The sequence below is a fragment of the Equus przewalskii genome, chromosome 24, assembly GCF_037783145.1.
Source record: "Equus przewalskii isolate Varuska chromosome 24, EquPr2, whole genome shotgun sequence".
NCBI classification, from domain to species: domain Eukaryota; kingdom Metazoa; phylum Chordata; class Mammalia; order Perissodactyla; family Equidae; genus Equus; species Equus przewalskii.
In genome coordinates this window covers 32929814-32953782 of record NC_091854.1, presented here as the reverse complement: position 1 = coordinate 32953782, position 23969 = coordinate 32929814, and the positions used below count along the sequence as shown (strand labels likewise).

The 23969-nt window shown below is 36.1% G+C and overlaps 1 protein-coding gene across 25 annotated transcripts in view; it reads right to left on the bottom strand.

Annotated features, from left to right (window-relative positions):
- Positions 1 to 23969, bottom strand: part of DOCK7 (dedicator of cytokinesis 7) — a 204159-nt gene that overhangs the window by 72799 nt on the left and 107391 nt on the right. For 12 of the 25 annotated variants that reach the window (XR_011532369.1, XR_011532370.1, XM_070591940.1 and 9 more), the window contains exons 19-28: positions 21516 to 21602; positions 19368 to 19599; positions 16051 to 16215; positions 14146 to 14315; positions 9090 to 9179; positions 8037 to 8132; positions 6224 to 6364; positions 6015 to 6128; positions 3875 to 4045; positions 1765 to 1904 (exon numbers count right to left, since the gene is read on the bottom strand). Coding sequence is in view for 18 of the 25 variants with exons in the window: in XM_070591940.1 (XP_070448041.1) it covers positions 1765 to 1904; positions 3875 to 4045; positions 6015 to 6128; positions 6224 to 6364; positions 8037 to 8132; positions 9090 to 9179; positions 14146 to 14315; positions 16051 to 16215; positions 19368 to 19599; positions 21516 to 21602 (1406 nt within the window). In the remaining 7 variants the exon portion in view is untranslated. Of the gene's footprint in view, positions 1 to 1764; positions 1905 to 3874; positions 4046 to 6014; positions 6129 to 6223; positions 6365 to 8036; positions 8133 to 9089; positions 9180 to 10371; positions 10465 to 14145; positions 14316 to 16050; positions 16216 to 19367; positions 19600 to 21515; positions 21603 to 23969 lie in introns of all 25 variants that reach the window. The other 13 variants (XR_011532364.1, XR_011532365.1, XR_011532366.1 and 10 more) reach the window with 2 other exon arrangements.

Genomic DNA, 23969 nt, shown 5'->3' with positions numbered 1-23969 from the left:
TGACATTCTTTATAGAAATAGAACAAAGAATCCTAAAATTCATATGGGGCAACAAAAGACCCCAAATTGCTAAAGCAATCCTGACAAAAAAGAACAAAGCTGGAGGTATCACAATCCCTGACTTCAAAACACACTACAAAGCTACAGTAATCAAAACAGCATGTGACTGGTACAAAAACAGGTGCACACATCAATGGAACAGAATTAAAAGCCCAGAAATAAAACCACACATCTATGCACAGTTAATCTTTGACAAAGGAGCTGAGGGCATATAATGGAGAAAAGAAAGTCTTTTCAACAAATGGTGCTGGAAAAACTGGAAAGCCACAAGTAAAAGAATGAAAATTGACCATTCTTTTTCACCATTCACCAAAATAAACTCAAAATGGATTAAAGACCTAAAGGTAAGACCTGAAACCATAAGCCTTCTAGAAGAAAATATAGGCAGTACACTCTTTGACATCAGTATTAAAAGGATCTTTTCGGACACCATGTCTTCTCAGACAAGGGAAACAACAGAAAGAATAAACAAATGGGACCTCATCAAACTAAAGAGCTTCTTGAAGGCAAGGAAAACAGGATTGAAACAAAAAAACAACCCACTAATTGGGAAAAAATATTTACAAGTCATATATGTAACAAAGGGTTAATGTCCATAATATATAAAGAACTCACACAACTCAACAATAAAAACTCAAACAACCCGATCAAAAAATGGGCAGAGGAGATGAACAGACATTTCTCCAAAGAAGATATACGGATGGCCAATAGGCACATGAAAAGATGTTCATCATCGCTGATCATCAGGGAAATGCAAATCAAAACTACACTAAGATATCACCTTACACCCGTTAGAATGGCAAAAATAACCAAAATAAAAAGTAACAAGTGTTGGAGAGGTTGTGGAGAAAAAGGATCCCTCATACACTGCTGGTGGGAGTGCAAACTGGTGCAGCCACTATGGAAAACAGTATGGAGATTTCTCAAAAAATTAAAAATAGAAATACCATATGACCCAGCCATCCCACTACTGGGTATCTATCCAAAGAACTTGAAGTCAGCAATTCCAAAAGCCCCTGCACCCCTATGTTCATTGCAGCATTATTTACAATAGCCAAGACGTGGAAGCAACCTAAGTGCCCATCAACTGATGATTGGATAAAGAAGATATGGTGCATATATATACAATGGAATATTACTCAGCCATAAAAAGAATAATATCATCCCATTCACAACAACATGGATGGACCTCGAGGGAATTATGTTAAGCGAAATAAGCCAGATAGAGAAGAGCAATCTCTGTATGACTCCACTCATATGAGGAATTTAAATATATGGACAAAGAGAACCGATTAGTGGCTACCAGGGGAAAGGGGGTTTGGGGGGGGTGGGCACAAAGGGTGAAGCGGTGCACCTACAACACGACTGACAAACAATAATGTACAACTGAAATTTCACAAGATTGTAAACTATCATAAACTCAATAAGAAAAAATTTAAAAAAGAAGGAAAAAAAGTTACCAAATAAACCATGGCACACCATCGATTCTAAGACAAGTCTCAAATTCAGAGATGACAAAACATAAAAATCATGTCTCTTAAAATTGATGAAATGCAGAAATCACACAGGTATGGAACTTACTGAGTAGAAAAGTACAGGAAGAGGCAGAATTCTTTTGATTCTTAGGAAGTGTAAGTGGGATACTTCCGCTCCATTGTCCAAAATCAAATTGATATTCTACAAGGCAAAAAGCGGTCTACTCACCCTTCAGCATCAGGGTCTAAAATGACAGCCAGCTCTGTTAACACAAGTCCTGCCAAATAATGCTGTTGGCGGAAAGGCACAGACAATTCAAACATATTTGCAATCTTCTGGTCTTGTACATTTGTGGAAAACCCAGAACTCTGTTTGGGAGTGAGGCAGAACAAAACTATAACAGCTGTGCAACAAAACACCCTACAAACAGCATTACCACAAATGGAATGTGAGCATTATCTGAAAGTGAGAGGAACTTTGCTCTGGGTAATTTATTTTGCATTACTATTATTAACAGTGGAGAAAGTAACTGCTCTTACTTTTGGTACAGGAAACTACAATGCAATAACACTTTTAATTATTTTCAATTTCTTTTTTCTCATATTGAAACTTTCCCCTCTTTTTCCTTTATGCTTTTAGCCACTTAATGTTTCAATATCATACTCTAAAGGGAAAGCAACTAAATCCAAATGATGTCTTATGCACTCGCTGCTGAGCACAAGAGAAACAACCATAGTCAAGGCTAAGGATTTCCAGAGAAATTCCAAATACTGGTAAAATTGTTTTTCAGAGAAAATACTATCTCTAGAAAATTACTATCATTTTGTGGTCCACTCACTGAGTTTTTAAAGAAGTTTTTTAACACTGAAAAACTGTATCCCCCAAGAAATAGTTCAAGAAAAGAGTGTCCTTAACTTTATCTCTTCTGATCCATATTCGAGACCACTCCTGTGAGCGGTCTTAGAAGAACAATAGATTTCAGACTTCTCTATGGAGAAGTCATCTTTCTAACAAGCATATAAAATTCTTCTTGGCTCCCCCAAAAGAGTAATGTCTCTTGTCATCTATTACAATCCAAAAATTATGTAGTTAGATGAGAAAGTGAGGAACAGGATAATGGAAGAAATTCTATAAATTTCTTGGCTGAATGAGATATTCAGCAGGGGGTTGAGTGTAAACAAATATGTTTCATTAAAGATTTCAGAAACTGTACCTATGATTAATTTGTCCTTGACTGTGCAGCCACATCTTTGGCACAGGATGGTGAAGAAAGCAAAAGACTAGCCTCAACCATTACAGGAAGAAGTGTGTGCTAGCCAGGTAAGAGTATGTGGACACAGGCTGATCCATAAGATTTTTTGCAAAGGTAAAACGAAAAGTCGTGGGTGCTCTCTCAAGTTTTCTAATCTTTCTAAGTGAAGTTTGAGATTTTCTTTTATTAAGCACTTAAGATTGATCTAGCCTAGGAAATTACATCCAGGAATTAAATATCTCAAAAATAAAATTAAGAAGAGTTAAGATCAACTTTGACTTTAGACATTAAGAGCTTAAGAAGTAGCCTGCTTGCCTCAGGAGTTACATAGCAGAAAGAATGTTTCACTATGAGGGGAAATCCAGACTTCTCTGTCACTAAAACCACAAAATTCCTTAATCTCAATCTGTATGATATGACACACAGTTAGTGCCACAATAACCCTTTTTCATCTTTAGAGAAACTGCTAGCTGTCAAGTGTCACCCAGTGAAAATGTATAAACATTCATCTAGTTTCCTTTGGGTTCTCTGGGTACAAGAGAGGAAGGCAGGGCTTCATAAGGCCTTGAAGTTTGACTTCCTTTTCTGCTGAATTATGCATCATCCCCCTTCCTTTCACAGGTATTGATTTCTAATAGACATCTTGTACCCCAAACTCAGTCTGTGTCTTCTTCAAAAAAACTCGTGAAAGTGTCTAAATAAGTGAGTTTATCTATGTGAATTCACTCACATGTGCACAAATCTGTAAGAGAAGTACAACATAATGGTTAAGAACTTGGGTTCTAGAATAAAGCCAACATGTGCCTTGGTTCAAAGCCTAGCTCCTGCCAATTTTTTCTGTGTGACCTTGGGTAAGTTACTGACCTTTCTGTGTTTCAGTTTTTTCATCTATAAAATGGAGATAGTAACAGAACTTACCTCCTAGAGTTGCTCTTAGGATTAAATGACTCACATTCACAAAGCACTTAGTACAGAGCCTATCACACAGTTATTACTGAACATTGTCACCTATAATTTCCTCCAGTGTTTAGAATGCTTTTTCACAAATATGGACTTTAAGAATATTTTTTCACACACTTTGTATACCTGCGAGGTTGCAGAAGAAACAGAAGGTGATGGTGATGCAGGTGGAGTAAGCAGGCTGCAGGGTAAGTTTAATGTAACATAATGCTCATGGCTGCAGATGATTCGCAGAAAATCCAGCCTCAAGGACACCAGGACACTTGGATTTGGTAATGAATAAAGCTTTGAAGACACCTTGTAACCATCGCAGAAACAAGAGAACATCAATTGAATACATCATTTCTCTAATACCAACACTGGAGTGACGGATTAAAGAATTAAACAGTACTCAGTGGGCAGTTTTGGGTTTTGTGATTTAACTAACAGTATCAGCTTTTTCCAAAGTTACTCCTAAAATTAAAAATTGGAACTACAAGATTTACTGCATAAATCCACTGACTAGGCTAAAGGCCACATTCTTATATAGATCTTCCTCAGCTTACGACCAGGCTACATCCCAATAAACCCGTCATAAATTGAAAATACCCTAAGTTAAAAAAGCATTTAATACACCTAACTTACTGAACATCCTAGTTTAGCCTAGTCTACCTTAAATGTGCTCAGAACACTTACATTAGCCTGCAGCTGGGCAAAATCATTAAGACAGAGCCTATTTTATAATAAAGTATTGAAAATCTCATGTAATTGATTGAATACTGTACTGAAAGTGAAAAACAGACTGGTTGTTTGAGTACAGAATGGTTCTAGGCATATCAGTTATTTACCCTCACAACTGCATGGCTGACTGAGAGCTGCGGCTTGCTGCCACTGCCCAGCATCACAAGAGTGACACCACATACCACTAGCCTGGGAAAAGATCAAAATTCAAAGCACAATTTCTACTGAATGTGCATTGCTTTCACACCATCATAAAGTCGAAAAATCCTAAGTCGGGGACCATCTGTATTTCCAATACAGCTTTAATAATTCCACTTCTCAAAGATGCACTTTATGAAGGAAAAGTATGCCAAAATAACCTCATAAAAGAAATTACTCACTCTTTTTACAGCATCTTGCGCTAACCTGTATTTATAACTGTCTATTTTCCCAGCTAAGCCGTAAGCTACTTAAAGAGACATGTATAAACTGACTTAACAGCTTTTGCATCCCTAGGGTCCAGTTCAATGTCTGGCAAATGTAGGAGGTCAATGCTAGAAGAATAAAGACAGGACAGGTTTTGGGAGCAATAGTACACAAAATTTTGGGGACAAAGTGAAAATAATACATACTGTTACAAATATTTGCAATTGGGTCAGTGCCCATGTGTAGTTTTAACTTTTCTGCCTAATAAAAGAAACATACAATAAAGAAATCCAATAGAACAGACCTTCAAAATTCTAAATATTAGACTGCCCAATAGCATTCTTAACCAACAGTTTCCAAAAACTAATCTGTGGACCAGCTGGGAAGTGCTTTACAAGCACTGTGTCCCACACTCCCCCACTATCTCCAGGATTCAAACTCTTCAATAATGCTGGATGGGACCCAGTGATCTGTGTATTTTTAAAGCTCCTTTAAAAGGAAATTCTAGAATGATTATACAGCTTACTACCCAACTGGCCTATCAGGACCAATAACTAACGTTTTCCAAAAGGCAGGTTTCATTAATCAGTTGATAAAAATTTTAAAACAAAATCAGCTGTTTATGGAAAAGTTCCAAGATGCTTTTAGTTTAGTAAAAGCAAGATAATGAATGACATTCGGGGCTTGGGTAAACATCTGTCCATGATTTTAAACTCTACAATGGCTAGGGCTGTGTCAGAAGAATACATAGCAAAACACAGCTGCTTTAAACATTACTCAAGACACAAAAAGTTCAGTTAGCTGCTCATTCAGTATAAATATTACTCTTGCACGGCATCTCAGGGCTGCTTTACATTTAGACTGCTAACTTAATGGTGTACTCCCGAATGGGCTTAAAGAGTCATGAGTGGACCAGTATAACCCAAGGGAAAAGCTAGCTGCACTGATATCAGCTTGCTATAGTCCTGTGTCCTGATAAAATAAATGAAATTTATTTTTGCCTTACTAATAAAAATATGCTGTTTAAAAAAACACAACAGTATATGAATGTATTCTAGAAGGTCTCTTAGCTCCAGCCCGAAAAAGAGCAAACACAGTATTTAAATTATTGGATTACCAATTATCACTAATTATGTATTACCTGTTTATAGCAGGTCTTTATAAGGACAAAGACAAACCCTCTATCCATAACAGACAATAGATCATTGAGAAAGAATGCAAGGCTTGTGTTAAGTCTCTCAACCATTTCTGTGTCCTGGGAAACAGAACAAAAAGCAATAACAAATAAAAGTATGATAGTTTAATGTGAGCTTGAAAGACAGGTTTAATTAAAAAATAAGTTATCATTACCTTCTGAAATCGTGAAACTATATCACTAGCAATTGTGCTGACTAGAGCAGCAATGTCATCCATGAAACGTTCTGGAAAACGACTTTTCCTTGGTGCATCAAGTTTATCATTAAAGTATAAATGGTGCACCATGCTCTTTACCTGAAAAAATAAATAAGCTATTAATCTAATTTCTTATGCATGTAATTAACAGTTATAGCAACTCTGAACATTAGGGCTATTTTTTCAATATACCATATGATTTAATAGACGGCTGAAATACTTTTAGCTCCTCAAATATTTTGAAAAAGTTCCTGCAACATTTTATATATTCCAAAGAAATATCAAACATAATACAACTCAATCACTGCATCACTTTCATAAAATTATCCTGGCTATCAATAGGAAAAAAATTGTGTATATCAACAGAAAAATATTTCACCCTTTAAAATAGTTTTAAATTAAATCTTTCCAAGACTCAACAATTTTGCCACTCCATATCCCCTAAACCATAAGCTTTGAGAGGTCAGAAACCTTGACTTCACTGTAATGTCTTCAGCATCTAGCAACATATGGTGGGTGTATATTAAATACTGGTAACAAAATCTTAATAAGAAAATATTAGGAAAAATTAACAAAGCGATTTAAGTTTACAAAATGCTTTTGGATATAGATTCTTATCACAACAATATGGTAAATTTAAATTCAGGGAAATTGAAGCCAAGGTCCTACAGTTAGTTAAATAGCAGAGCCAACTCTTAAACTGCAGCTTTTTGACTATTTCATATGTAAGAAATCTGAACATACATATAAGACTATGAAAAAATAAGTCAAAATTATAATTTGATCTTATATTAACAGCACATGAATTACGAATTTGGTGTTTATTCTCTAGGGAAAAAAATAAGTTGCCTATCACTTTACATATGATACCTGACTTTATTTATTTATTTATTTGTAGATTAGTAAACCTCTAGAAGAAATGTCTTCTTATCCCCAGTACAGGTAACATCCAATGCTGAGAAGGATCCTACAACATACTCTGGAAGCTCCTTTGTTTCTTTTCTTCTTTTTTTTGTTTTCTTTTTCTTCCTTTGTTTCTTATGTATTTTTTTATGCACTTATTTTTTGGAAGAAAAAGTTTCAATCATTTCAGATTTCTAGAGGCCAAAGAGGAAGGTCCCTAGTGCCAGAATGCCTGAGTAAGATTCAGAGTTCTGCCACCTACAAGCTGTGTATACTGAGACAAGTTACTTAACCTCTCTGTGCCTCTACAACACATAGCCCATAGGGCAGTGCTACCACACTGTACACACTTGATAAACGTTTGCTGCTCCCGTATATATATGCGTTCATGTGTGTATAAATATTTATTAAAATAATTCATTCATTTTTAATATCATTTATTGAGTTAAGCCAAAAAAATTTTTTTATTGGCTGTAACTGGCATTTACCTAAGAGCTTTCTAACCATAAAAGCAGTGGTTATCTATAAAGCTCTTTTTATCTATTTCTAGTATGAAATCTACAGTGCTGCCATTATACATCAGCATGTTCAGACTAAGAAAGAATATATCACAGGTGTCCTTTAAAAAGACAGCTAGCTTTTGCAACCATCTCTAAAATACAGTTAAAGTGAGCTTTATAATTCCACCTAAATTGTGCTGAGCATCCACAGTGTTTATTTAGAGATGTAACGTGTAATTTTGTCTTGGAGGCACATGTAAAACTATTAAGATGGGCAATCAAAAAAGATTTCTAGCATTAAATAATGAGCTAACACAAAATTGTTCACTAAAGAAAACAGTACTAAAGGATGTGCTTAGTTTGCTCACCATTAACTCAAAAAAGAACCAAGCTTGTTGCAAAGCTGATTCCCGAACACTGCCACTGCAAACAACCCACTGCAAGGCCAGCTCTTCGTGAAAAAGCTATTCAGAAGTAAATTCAAAGTTATTATCAAAGGCATATCTGCTAAGAACACAAACCAAATAAGAATGCAGCTACAAATGAAGATATAATGAGAATAAGCAAAATAAGGCATGTGAACCATTCAATGATGCAGTGAGGACACCCATTAACGAAACGGCTATTTATACATGTAAGACAGTGGCATGTTGAACAGCTGAAAAAATTACATGTTATCTTGCAGTAAAATGTAATTTTAAAAGGACAGGTGAGAAATAGCCTCCTAAATTGTACTTGCAAACAGAAACGAGACCAAAAACTCACAGTTACAAATAAAACCTTGTGTCTTAAATATATATTTCAACATTTGCAAATACATATGCTGGTTTTTAGAACTTTGCTGGTACAATTTAGGAAATACTTTAAAAAATTTAAACTTTGATATAAGCCATTAATTTTCAAGTTTTCAGGTATTTAAAGTCTTTTTATAAAAATAGCAGAAATTTCCTGCCTTATAATGGATATGCATACAAAGCATTTGCAAAGTAGTGTATACTAATATGAAAAAGGACTAACAAAACTGTGCATAAGGGAAGCAAATCAACATATCTTACTAAGAGTGATAATTTTTCTAACTCATCTTCCTTTCCCTGGAAATTTAAAACAAAACAGAAACAGTTACAGAAACAGAATTAAGAGTTGATACATTTTTTGGTACTAAATTTTGATGATCGAATTTGAATTCACTAAACTCTAAAAACAGTCAATCCCAAAGATGTAAACATTATAATAATGGAAAAGAGCCTACACTGAAGAGGGATGCCCCCAAAGGCATCACACAAGTGGTGCTTGTTCAAATGCATTTTCAAACACAAGGCAGTAACTGTAGCCTCTCTTACGTGTCACGTAAAGAAATCTGACATCTATTTAACTGTTAGAACTGTTTTCCCCCTATATGGATTGTCTTTTTATGAATCTACCTTTTTAGTTGGTAAGCGTCCCGTTAATGTTTGTAAGAAACTTGAAGTCTCTGTGTGCGAAGACATACGGTTACAACTTCGATCCTGAGCCTATGGGGTGGAGATGAATGAATGATGAAAGAACATTAACGTCCGCTACGGATGACTCTGCAGCTCAAGGATTAATACAACTTTTTAAAGAGAGTTTTATTGTGGTTTCAACAACTATCTATTTTATTGTTCATCTCATTTTCACCATTTTAAGCTGCTTTAATGACAATGCATTAAAAGTGTCAAAATGGCTTCTACATATTTTTAGTCTTTAAAAAGACGAGTATTTTAATGATTATATAAATTCAGAGTGCTGCAAAGAATGAAACTTTTATCTGTGTGATCATTACACGTGCACATATCTAGTAAGAAAATGTAAAACATAAAAATATACTTCTCACTGATCTCAGACCAACAAAAGAAATCAAAAATTTTATATTCAATAAAGAAAACTAAAAGTTTAGAATGGTCTCTTTCACTTTTCACTATTATCAAAAATTACTATTCTGGTTTGCCATATACTATATCAAATATAAACCAGTTATAATATTCAACATGGACTTAAATTTTTTCTTCAAGAACAAGAGCATTTTCCTCCAAAGCCAATATACAGATGAGAAGTATATTTTGAGGTACCATGCAGTATTAGCTATCAAGCAACTAGACTTAAGTAAGCAAAATCTAGTTCAACTAAGTTACAACAAATTTCATACTTTGCAACACAGTACAAATTAAAATGGATTTTTGCCTCTGGTATTTAATCTCACAGCATGAGGATCATAGACTGTTCACATTTAATTTTAGCTTATTAGCAATATTTCTAGTTAGTGATTTTGAAAAAAATGACAAGATAGTAAATGCTAAACGAAAATGATACAACAGCTATACTTTAAACAAAAAGAAAATGGAAAACTGTCAGGTTTTTTCCGCACAAAAATTTTAAAATTGCTACTGAAGATGTGCTAGCCCTAAAGCAGACGCTGCCATCAAAGCCGTCAACTGCAGAGCAGCAGGCACCAAATATCGACAGGCTGTGTAAGCAGGGAAGGAGACAGGAAATAGCAAAGGAGAGAATTACTGGTGAAATCGGTGGTATTCATGCATGGCAGTTGGAAAATGTGCTAAATAAACAAAAATACACACTTTTTAATGATTAAAAAGCAAGCCACTGAAATCACAGTATATACTAAAAAGTAATGTTCTAAAGGGAAACATCAGCAGCCAATAAAGAAACCTCTAATATAAACACCACCTGTGTTGACTCTGCACTTGGACTGGGGTTGGATCCCCATGGGGCAGCTTTTGGACCACCAGTGTTAACCCAGGAATTGGAGCGATCTAAACCCTAAGCATATAATAGAAAGCAGTTGGAAAGGAAAGAAATATTACATGTGGCATGCTATAAATTATTCTTAAAGAAATCCAGACTTTCCAATGCAAACATGTTTTTAATTAGTATTGTTAAAGCAACCAAAATTTTTAAGCACCTAAAAAGTATTAGTTCACCAAAATTATCTTATTACATAATTTTTAAAAAATCACAGAGCATTAAGTATAGCATTTAAAGGTAATTTCTCTTTATGTGAAGGGATCACCCCATCTTGAAGTACCAACAACTAAAGTTCCCACAGCACTGTCCCCCAAACTGCCTTTAAAGATGATATGAGTCGGCAACAGATAATTTCCTCTGAATCTAACTAGGGTTTAAAAGACAAAATGAAAGAAAAACATTCCCTTCTTGTGTAAAAGACTTTAGTTTCATTCCATCTGTCACGGACTGAAAGTTCTGTGCAGTAATACTCCATAATTCTATTTGACCTTGCCTCCTCTGTCATTTTCTTTCAGGGACCAATAGGAGAAATTAAGCAAAAAATTAAGAAAAAAGAAAGATGGCTAATATTTGCTCCTTCCTAAAAATGATCTGTGGATTTGCCGTTGTGCCCCGTTTTATTGCGCTTGTTATAATTAAACATAATGGGCTACTATTTTATATAAATATTATTAGGAAAAACATTATGCTGGGGCTTTTTATAGGAGTTATATCTTCATGATCACTATCATTAAAGTTAATTTAATATGCTACTAATGTGTATGACCAGGAGTGAATTATGTCCTTCTCTGAAAGAGGTATTATCATCCCAGGTGTAGGGAACTGGGGCTTTACTTCAATTCCTTAAACCTGACTGATCAATAGAATCAATTGCGAAGTTTATGAAATTCAGGTTCTGGGCCTGACCCTCAGAAATGCTCACTCCGCAATCTGGGCTGGAGCCTGGGAATCTCCAAGAGAACTGGAGTAAGTTAGTAGGGATTTTTAGAGGACTGCTAGAGTAATAACAAAGACAAGCAGACTAAAAATATTAGGGCACAAGTATGGACCCAAACCAGAAAGCACCCAAGGACAGGGAAAAGAAAGAGAGAGTAGTAACAAGGGTAACCAAGTCTGTGTAGACAGTAGTATCACCCGGAAGGTGAAGCACTACCACTGCCGATGTGCAGGGACCCCTCTAAACAATCACAGAACAATCTGGGGGAAGGAGGCCTGTGCATCAACAGTATGGGGAGGGGAGGAGGGGAGAAGGAGATGAGAGTAGGGAAGGGGGGCAGGGAAAAGGGAAGGAGACAGGGGAAAGGGGAAGGGAAGAGGGAAAGACAAACTGCTAACTCTTAAAGCCTTAGGTTTTAGGGAGAATATTTCCCCTTCTTTTTTCCTTACTATCTTTCAAAAAATACTGAGAGGGTGAAATGATGAAACAATAATCACCCAGTTCCCCTTATTTTTGACACTGAATGTAAAGATGAGAGTGAAAGTTCAAGTCCAGGTTCTACTGCTTACTAACTGTAAAATCTAAGGTGAGTTACCTAATCTCTTTTTCCGTTTCTTAGTTACAAAATAGAAATAATGACAGTATCTCCCTCACACTGTAAAGATCAAATTAAATAATGGAAGTAAACTGCTACTAGGTACAATGCCTCAAATATAGTAAACTATCAAAAAATAGTTTTAACAAAAACTTTACATACGTGTTTTTTAATGCTTCCTTGCAAAGTAAATTAGACAATATTAAAATACTAGTAAAATTATGTAATCAGATTTGTTTAAAATAAAATACCTGCATTCTCAGAACCCCATTATATTATTTCAAATCAAAGCAAATCAGCACACGATGTTTTTCATACATTAGAACAAAATTTTTCACGAGTCTCCCAAATTATGTTTCCACTGTATAAACATAAAGTTCTGCCTGCCATTTTCAGTTTTTATAATCACTACTTATCTTGCAAAAATAACAAAACATAAGCATCTGATTTCTGCAAAATTACATTTGTGTTCTTCTCTCTACCATATTTTCACAAAAAGAATAACAATAACTTTGCTGTACTCTTAAATTCACTTTTTAACTCTTTGCTTAATAATTTCTTTTCAGACTAAGGCATAGGCTAATCAGTAATGCGAGAATAAATAATAAATCTCTTTGTGCTACTAATTATATATCCACAATACTGAGGCTCTCAATAGTTATAATTATATCAAGTTAAAGCTAACTATTTAAAGAAAACCGGTAGTAAACTATTTTATAAAGCAAATAATTTCCGTAACTTAAGTATTATAAAGCTAAGAATTGTATCAAATAGCCCTTAGTTAAGCAAATTCATCACTGATATTTACTAATTTAATTACTAAGTTTACTGATCTCCAACTAACAGAGAACAGATTAACCAAATGGGTGCACATACGCATGAAAAGGAGTTTTATTTGTGCCAAATCTCTGCGACATTATTATTTTGTCCCTTAGATATAAATAGTCTCCTTCCTCAAGCAAGGCCCATCTTGTACATGACTTGACATCAACACTCATGTTATAATACAAAGATTTGGCTTTATATCCAGAAGTGCTCAGCACAGTGCCTAGCACACAGTAACCTCTCAGTGTTTGAAAAATAAATGAAAAAATAGGAGATGAAACATTAGAAAGAAACTATATATCAACATAAAATTGCACTGGCATTTGATTACAAGCAAAACATTCAAACCTGATATAACCATACATTTACATGATTGAATGTTAAAAGAATATTGCTAGGACAAAAAACAGATTAGTTTTGGCAAAATAATTATGAAGACAGTCTCTCAAATAAGGTTCTACAGCCACTAGAGTAACAAATACCTGTTGATATAAGTATTCTCAAATGTTAGGAGTTCTGCATTTTATATTATGGAACAAAGACTAACCAAAACTTTCATAAAGCCAAATCTCTTAAGATGTTTAAATATCTAATTAATCCTGATAGGAAGAGGACAAACAAAAGCATAATTCAATTTTTTAAAAAGTAGTTTATTCTTGCTATGGATACCCACTGTTTACTAACACTCCTTCACTGAGCACCTTCAATATGCTGGACATCATTGGTGCTTTGGATACATCTGTAAACAAACCCCTGGCCTCACGGAGCTTATACTCCGATAAAGGGAGACAAACACTAAAAACCGAACATAAGAAGTAACTAATTTATACACTGCATTAAAAGGTAGTAAATGTCATGAGATGAACAGCATAAGGCGATCAGAAGTCCCAGGACAAGGCTGAGGAGAAAGAGGTTCTGGTTATACCTTTAATTAAGGTAGTCAAAGTGGACCTCATCGAGAAGATGGTCCTCCGAGCAAAGACTTAAAGGAAGTGAAGGAGTTAGTCCTAGGAGGATCTTGCTCAAAGAAACAAGATAATTTAACCATTTTTCACATGATGGAGTATCAGACAGACAAAAGTGAGTTATGCTACTGGTCATCCTGGATAAATTTTTGAATTCAGCAGATTTTCGTGAGCAGAGTGCACAAACCAGTTTGTAATAGCAAGAATATTTTAATAGAAACATGAAACACGTATGGTTTACTTATAGGAATGTATGTGTTGCTTATTACTAACTCAAAGATATTTTAAAACTAAGAATAAATTAAAACAATTGGAAATTTCTCATTTGATCATAAACTGAAAACCAAATTTATAGATGCATATCTTCAGTTTACCTTACTGCCAATGATTGACCGTACTTCATCATCTGGCGATGTGGGAGTCCCAGATATATCTGGATTACTATTACTCAGGCTTCGAGAACGATTTAAATTAAGGCTTGCAGGTCTCACAGCAGATCTAGCCATTGTGGCATAATGCACTGATCCTCCCAAACCCCCAGGACCTAGGGTTGAATACAAAACAACACATAATTAAACAAAGAAAATTAGTCAGGAAGAGATCTGAAAAAAACTTTGCTACTTACAAAATTCCACAAAGATCATGAAGTGCTTTTATTTCGAAATGAATAATACTATAAACAAGAAAGAAACACTCAAGGCCTAATGATAGCTACACTAAGATATTCTATTTTACAGTAGTTGGCAAAACCATATGAATCATAAATAAAACCAATACCTCCTCAATGTTTCTATGATTATATATTACATGTGCACTGAAAAACAAAAGCAATAGGAAACACACACACATTACCTTCACTTAGATATGGGTGAATCGAGGACCCAAAATGCTCCAGCTGATGTCTTCCTTTTTTCCCACCCCTCCTGCTCTGCCCCTTGACACACAGTCACTAGAGGGAGACCCAATTTACTGTCAACATCTCTTAAGTGAGACTATGCTTTATTTCTCTATCTTCATCAGTAACAACTGAACTGTAACCAAATGGCATCTTTAGGATATACATAAATATATGTATACTAAAGATAATTCTCCTAAGAGCCCAGGTTATATAAAAAAGCAAAGAATCACTTTTTGTCTAAAATCAAGCCAGATTTCATCATTCAACCATGTTCTATGTACCACATTTATCTCCAATTGTATCCACATTTTTCTCCATTTTTCTTAAAGAAATCTTACTGAGTGTCTTATTCACAAATGACACACACCTGTAAACTAATTAACTTATATATTCTTTCAGGTCAGCATGTAAAAAAGATATTTGGCAAAATCTGTGAAATTCTAATAGCGTACTGAATGAAAAAGTAAATGGAGGAGCATTATACACAGTCCACAAGCACTTACATACTCAGAGGCTCAAGTGCTATAGATTTAAAACATCAAGATAGGAAATTATAAACCAGAATACGAGTTATTTGCTTCTCTTTTTGCAATTAAGAAATAAAATGAGCTAAAATTTAGCATCAGATTACTATTGTGCCTAGTCTTCATAATGAATGTCATTTATCACCATTATTAATATTAATGTTGCCAATAGCTGGAAAAGGGTGCTTAGCATTACCACTAGTGATGAATGATGACTCATACAGACAAATATGTGAGCAGGTTGAAAGGTATGCACAACATAATTACCAAGTAACTGAACAACTAAAGAGTTATTCAAACTAAGACATCGCCCCCCACCACCACCATTACCACTAGAACCACTAATGTCATAGAAAAAGCAAGTAACTTTGGACTCTAGTATTCAGAAAGGCTATATTATTTTGTTGAACATGAAGAGATCAGAACGCTTCTAGAGAATAATCTTTTATATTAGTGTAGGTTTCACAGGGTTTCCAGGGAACTACTGAGCCACTGTATTTCTTCTTTAATGTCCAATAGCACTCTGAATGACAAATATAACATTTGATTTATTTTACAGAATGATAAAATGCTTCCAGAGACGGAAAAAATTATTTTCAAGGTTCATTTCCAAGAATTAATTCAACCAAGTTCTCTCTAATTTCAATTAAAGGAAGCTGTATACTTAATGACACTTTAAAATGTAACCTATTTATCCTTTTAATTCCAGCACTTAGCACAGTCCATGCTTTTAGCAGGCATCCAATAAATGTCTACATTGAATGAAAGCATCACACTTTGGACTACAAGATTGTTTTAATCCTGCCATGAACATATAATCTATGCAAGACAGTTTCACAGTAAAAAGAACAAAATACCTGGTGATGGTGAATTTGGGTAAGTATTTGGTAGGCGGAAAACATAATAGATATATGATGCAAGAAGGCTGTTCCTGCCATGCTGGTCATGATTTCCTTCCAAGTTTTTGTGAAGCCGATTTATAATTGATGCCATGGCTTCAAAAGATGCTTGACCTAGATTAACTTTTAAGAAGGAGAAAAATATTTTTGCATTAAAATTTTTATTTTTCATTTATTTATTATTATTAGCATATATATATATTTTTGGTGAGGAAGATTGTCCCTGAGCTAACATCTGTGCCAACCTTCCTCCATTTCACTTCTAGGATGCCACCATAGCATGGCTTCATGAGTGGTGTGTAGGTCCACACCCAGGATCCAAACCCACGAATCCCAGGTCGCCATAGTAGAGCATGTGAACCTAACCATTATGCCACCCAACCAGTGCCTACATTAACTTTTCTAGACTGTAAGTTTCAAAAACATCAATGTTTAATCATCGCTATATGTATTAAGTATAGTGATAATACACATTAAGTATATAAAGGTGATATTTGATATTCATTTTAATGACATCTTGTATTAGCTGAATCAGAAACACTTTTCTAAGCAAAACGAAGAAAAACTCATTTTACTAATTTAACATGAAAATTGTATGAGTCTGCTTCATCAAAAAACAAAAACATCACCCAACAGGTACCCATTATTTTATAAAACAATTCAAAGCACATGATAAAAAAAAAAGGAAATCGATCTTGTGTATCACCTTTAAGAAGTAACTTCTCATTTTAAAGATGACTCTGAAAATCTAAATAGTGTATAATGAGCATGTTACTTTTATTTAAAAAAATAAAAACATTAACAATAAAAGTGGATTATTAAAAATTTATCAACTTAATAAGAAAAGAGTATAAGCAAACTGACTGAAACGAGTGAATTTGTAAAAGAATTAGAAGGAAAAAAGCTATGAAAATAGGCTGAGGTAAGACAGTATAGCATTTTAAATTACCAGGCTTAGCAATACCTAGCCATTCAAGTTAGTACATAACACGAATTTTGCAAAAGTTGGAAAATTTTGGTAGCACACTGAATAAATGGGTAAACCAAATAGCCATTTTGAACATTAGAGTCTCAGAGTCTGTGATTTATTTAATCGAGACAGGAAATTATGAAAAGTTAATGAGGCCAATTAAGTTCTCCTACAAGTGGAATAATCAGATCAAGTGGTCATTTAGGAAGATTAATCTATATATACTGAGCTAGAAGGGAAAGAGACTGGAAACAGAGAAACCTCAGTGGGGTTTAGCAATTCTACCTGTCTTCCTGGTTAATGTCTTTTCCTTTTCCTCATAGTAGCTATTCCAAATCATCAAAATCCTTCTCAAAACTCAGGTCCACCTTACTCCCTTCTCAGCAAATCTTGCCTTCTTTCTCACAGAAGAAATTTATAAAGCACGAAAGTCCTCAAGTTTTTACTACAAATTTATCTGAATGTGGAACCATTTTATCTCCTTCCAAAGTCAGCAGCATTCCTCTCCAGGTAAGAAGGATCTGCCCTCCTTCGCTCCTGTCCTGCAGGCCTGCTTCAACAGTCAAACTCTCTTGTACCTCCACATCTTATGTCTTTCTCCCTCCTCGACCCAGTTTCTCAAAGCATGTAAGCATGCTCAAATCTCCCCCTTCTTATGCCCTAATCAACCCTGCTTCCTCTTCTAACTTAATTTCTTTAAAAAGTAGTATATGTTCTGTATGTTCCTTTCATGATCTCGATGATTACTTAACTCTCTGTAATCTGGTTTTCACTTTCACTATTTGCTTAAAGCTACTGTTAATTTCACCAGAGGACACTTCTTAAGGATAGCAGATAAGAGTGGGCCTCTGAGGTCAGTTGCTAAGGATCACTGGAATCCTTAGGCAAAATTTTTAAGCATTATGTTCATCACTTGACTCATTCTTTTTGCTTGGTGAAATGGTGGTAATAATGATACCTACACAGGGAGCTGTTGTGAGGTATTCATATGTCAATATCAATAATGCACACAGCACTACTCCTGTCCATAGTATGTGCCACGCAAGTGTTATTAATTTACTTATACAATCTGCAACAATGAACAATGCTAACTTTTTAAAAATCTTCTCCTATGCTTCTGTAACAGCATTCCCTACACTATCTGTTCAATACCACTTAAACCACCTTCTCTTTTCCCATCCACCATCACCTGTCTTTTATCAGGGCCTCATCATTTTTTGTATGAAATTCTGCAAGATTCCTAATTTGTCTCCTTGCCTCCAGATTTTCCCAATTTTAACCCATCTCAACATAACAGAGTCATCTTTATAAAAGTCAAACTGGGTCACATTACTTCCCTAATAAAGACCAGATCTTTCAAAGGTGATTAATTCCTAACAGAATAAGAGCCCCAATTACTGAAGCGTCATAGAAGACCCTACTTCATCTCCCCCACCACCAATATCATCTCTAACCACCAACTCTCCAACTTATAACCAATTACTTACAATTCCCCCAAAATTCCCAAGTTCATTTATCTATCTGTGTACTATACGCATGCTGTTTTCATCTCCCTGAGCTAAGTATTTACCTGTCAGACTCCTACTCACCTTTAAATGCTCAACCCAAGAATTACCTCTACTTACAAGTCTCCCCTAAAGAAAATCCCAGGGAGTGGAATACTCCTTTCCTTTGTGCCATCACTTAACACAAAATTTCTATAACTGGTTAGCTGAAATTTCTTACAAGCACAACTACTTTGCAGGATTTGGGTGGAAGCTGTTGCCAAAAGTGGAGGAATAAATCTTGGGAAAAGGTTGGGAAACAGGAATACCCCTCCTTCCAGAACAACACAAAAGAAAAGACAATTTCGAGATTTTGAGTAAATGAAGGAAAGAAGAGCTATATTAAACAGAGGACAGCAGCTGAATGAAAATGTAGACTAGGTCCATCATACGTCGTGTAAAATGCAACAGAGTTATCTGTTTGCCTGTTTACCTAACTAGTTTGTCAGAGCCTTAAAAATCAGAAACCATGCCTTGGACAGTGCCTATCAGTGTCTGGTACATAGTAAGTGCTTAATAAACATTTGGTGAGTGAATAAATTAATTTGTTTCTAGAATTTGTGAAGTCTATATGGCACATTTTATAAAAACAAACAAAAGAAATATCATTTTCTAACACTAGAAACAAGTAAATAACAACCCCCCCCCCCCAAATCAAACACAGTCCTTATAGACAGCAAATAGGAATTATGGTTCTATCTCTACAAAAGTTAGAAATGTCAAATTATAAATTTTATGATTTCCCAAACAAAGGAAATTACCTATTTGGCCAGCAATGACAGGAGGTCTAACAACTAAAAGTATTAATTTATCAAGTAGAAGATGAAGAAATCGGACTACTGGTTCCAACTGAGATGAATTCAATGCTGAAATACTGCTCTTCAATTCATTTTCTAAGTTATTTTCCATGATTCGCATGTCTCCAATTCGGACCGGGAACATGTGCTCATCCAGAGCATTGACCAGAGCAAAAAACTTGTCAAGATAAGGATCCTAAAACAAAGAATGAACAAAAGCACTAAATAATTATAACTCTGTAAGTTCTCCAAAGTATGGACCACTAATATAATCTCTCATATTAACTTACAATACAAAAAACTACATAAGTATATACAAACATTGTTTCCAATTAAACAGTACAGCCATTCTCATTTATTATTGTAAAATAGCCATTTCAAATGCTATTGATTACTCAAGAACTCTATGGGTACTAATTAAGGATTGTTTTTTCCAGTGTGAGTGTGCCTTATTGTTTTAGAGCTCCTTTACTGTGGCAGGTTTGTTAGTAACCTACCTGTGTGCCTACTACTCATTCATTACCTCTCAGCTCCATCCAGATCCACCATCTTTGCCACGTTTTGTAATACTGGAGCTAGACTCTTCAAACTACATTTCTCCTTTGTCAGCTGGCTTGTGGTTAGGCTCTGACAACAGTGGGTACGGGAAGCAGTCTGCTAGGATTGAGGAGTTGGAAGGTTCTTTCATTCTCCCTGTTTGTTTTCTTGCTGGCGGCTAGCAGATGTGGATGCTGTGGTTCAGAGGTGAGAGGAATGGGTGGCACTGTTCACCATAGCAATGGTGGCTCTCGGAATTCCACCGCAGGCGTCCTCCACCAAGTGTCCTCAGTACCACAGCAGGGCAGGCAATGTGCTTCTGCATCAGTGGCATCACCTCCTCAGAGTCTGATTCTCAGCCTTCAGGATTCTCCTCTGGGTTTCTAAGTTTCTTACCACTTTCTGCAATTGCTGTCTTGTTACAATCATAGAATTCTCTTTTACCTCGTACAGTAGTGAATCACCTCTAACCTAGTTAACAATTATTCATATATAAATTCTTTCCATTCAAATCACTGGCAGTTCCTGTCTCCTGCCTGCTATCATTTAACCTCTTTCTATATTAACAGGATTGCAGTCTCAATGAAAGCAGTCCCAGGGTAGACACTTGTTCTCCCAGCCTGTTTTATACCTAGAGACCACCATGTGCTACAGTTCTGACCAAGGAGATCTGAGCAGAAGTCTGGGAAGACTTTTACTTAGTTAACAAGGAAAATAAACTTTAAGAAAAGGTAGTAATGCTGAACAACTTCACATTTATAATATGGTTCCAATTTGATATTATGTATTTAAATGAATAAAAAATAACTATGGAGTTCCAACTATATTGCAAGGTCCCTGAAGGGAAGGCTCTTTTCTTGAGAGGTAACAATATCTCTAGCCTCATGGAGTTTACAGTCTAATGGTGGGAAAAACCAACAAACAAACGCATATGTATGCATGTATATGTACATACATACACACACACACACACACACACACAAGAAAGAGAGCAAGAGAAAGTGCAGCTGCAAGCGAGTGCAAGCAAGAGTGAGAAGCAGAAATAAGAGAAGGGTAAGACGATAGAGTGAGGCACTCAGAATGAAGAAGAAACCTTAACAGAGAGAAGTCCATGAATGTCAGGAGGACAAACATTCCAGCTAGAGGAAGAGCACAGTATAAAGTCTTTGAGGAGATTCTGGCATATTCCAGAAACATAGGAAAGAATATGGAGTAGATGATCCCTAAGAACTCTTTCCATTTGAAATACTTGAGCCTATGAGAAATAAAATGAGCTGGATGATGGTTTTTCAACTCCAATTATTCTGTTATGGACTAGAACTATATGGGGGAAAAAAATCACTTAATTGTTCAAAATGAAGTCACTGACATTTTAAAAAGCAAAATGTTTGCTTTTGTTGACATTAAATGAAATTTTGTTGATTTCTTTAAAAAAACTTGTAAATCTACATATTTTTAATTAACATGTAGTCCTCTAAGTCTTATAGCAGATAACAAAACTTAACTTAAGTACTAGACAATATGCTCAAATCATTCAAGTAAAATTCGATCATAAAAATTATTAAAATCACTTACTTGTGTGTGGATAGATGAAACGGCAACAACTTCAACATTAAAAACACCTTTGTGATTATCTACCCATTTCATGCCAGGTAGAGGAACCTATGAAATATTAAATATAAAGATCACAGATGCTGACACTGATTATGAATTCTGAAAACAAACAAAAAAATTACAGTATCTCCATGAGAAAAAATACTGTGGAAATATATTTTTATGCACAGTAAATATATGTAAAACTTTATTTTGTTCTTTTTACAAAATCAATGTTTCCTACGAGAGAATTAAAAAGTTCAAGGAGGGGCTGGCCTGGTGGTGTAGTGGTCAAGTTTGCACACTCTGCTTCAGGAGCCTGGGAGGTTTGCAGGCCCAGATCCCGGGCATGGACCTAGCACCACTTGTCAGTGGCCAGGCTGTGGTGGCATCTCACGTAAAATAGAGGAAGACTGGCACAGATATTAGCTCAGTGACAATCTTCCTCAAGCACAAAGAGGAAGAATGTCAACAGATGCCAGCTCAGGGCCAATCTTCCTCTCACACTCACACACACATACACACACACACACACACACGCGCGCGCAAAGGCACAAAAAACATACACTCAAAATTCTATCTTCCCAGGGATATACCCCTTTATATCATTCCAAATCTTCCTCTATGCACAAATATTTTTATATACACCATTACATAAGCGGTATCAAACATTATTTTGAAACCTGTTTTCACATATTACATTGTGAATCTCTCTTCATGTCAATAAATTCACATCTACAATGTCATTTTAATGATTTATAATATTCTATTTTCTTTATTTTAAACACTCCTATTATGTTTTAGTTGGGCTTCAAAATATTCACAAGCAAAGTAAGCCTATGTTTTAAGGATTAGAAACCATTTGTTTCTGATGTAAATTGCTCGGAATGTTAATTAAAATCATACCATAAAAATTATTTTTAAGAGAGTACATCAATTCCCTCTATTCCTCCTGCTAAGTACAGCTAAAAACCCTGAACACGTACATAAAATAAACACACAGACTCTGAGAGGCAGAGAGAAGACTGCGGCAGGCAAGGGCCTCAGGATGCAAGGAATTATAAGGCAGTGTTTCCTGGGTTTTATTTTGGCCTCGTACATCCTGGACTAGGTGCTAGAGAAGGCATCAACCCAGAAATGCCAAAAGGAGCAGACCAAAAAAGCTCCAAGAAAAGCCTGCTTTCTCTAGCCAAAGGCAAGAAGTGTCCTACTCTGGCCCGACACAAAGAAACAAATGGCAGCCCCACCCCACCTCCATAGGCTGAGTGGGGAGCGTAGGTGTCCACCTTCAGCTGGCTGTAACATGGTGTCCCAACCTCACCCCACCCCCCACACACTGAGTGCTATCAGAGAAGACGGAGACGGGTGCCAGTCCCAGCCCAGAGGTAACAAGTACCCACCAACTGTGGTGTCAGTGGAGGTCAAACGGGGAGAGCAATGAGGTGCCCCTCCCGCTCCCAGTCGGGAGGTGTCAGTAGGGGCCTAGTGGGGAGCCTGAAACCCCACCTCCACCCAATAATAAGCACCCCCCAACCTAACCCCCCTGTTAAAAATCTAACGATAACTAGGTAAGAAATGCAGTATCTCTACTGAAGTAAATAATACAAGTTTTGAAACATTTTTGAAAAAAGAAAAGCTGGGGGGCTGGCCCCGTGGCCGAGCGGTTGAGTTCACATGCTCCGCTGCAGGCGGCCCAGTGTTTCGTCAGTTCGAATCCTGGGCGCGGTCGTGGCACTGCTCATCAAGCCACGCTGAGGCAGCGTCCCACATGCCACAACTAGAAGGACCCACAACGAAGAATATACAACTATGTACCAGGGGGGCTTTTGGGAGAAAAAGGAAAAAAATAAAATCTTTAAAAAAAAAAGAAAAAAAAAGAAAAGCTGGTAAATTGAAACTACTCAAAGCAAAAAACAGTACTAGCTCTTTCAACCCAAAACATTTTTTTTCAGCTCGAAAAAAAGAGATACACAAATAAAATGTGAACACACACTTCTTTAAAAACAGAGGTTCTCAAAGTCCAATCTGAGGATCAGCACTTGTTAGAAATGTAAACACTCGAGCCCCAGCCCAAACTACTGCACCAGAGCCTAGGACAAGGCTCCAGCACTGGCACCACGGCAGGCTCCCAAGGCAGGCATGCTGTCTTAAAACAGCGGAACGGCAGTGTAGCAACAGGGATGGCCTGATAGCCACAACACCTCTTCAGCACTCTTCATGTGCAAGGCACCACTCCAAATGCTCTACATACTACTGCACCATTTACTCATCAACACAACCCTTTATCATAGGCATTAATTATTCTCCTCAATTTACAGATGAGAAAATTCAGGCACAGAGAGTGTCTTAGTCAGTTTGAGTTGCCATAACAAGATATCATACACTGGGCAGCTTAACGAACAGAAATTTATATGCTCAGTCTGGAGACCAGAAGTC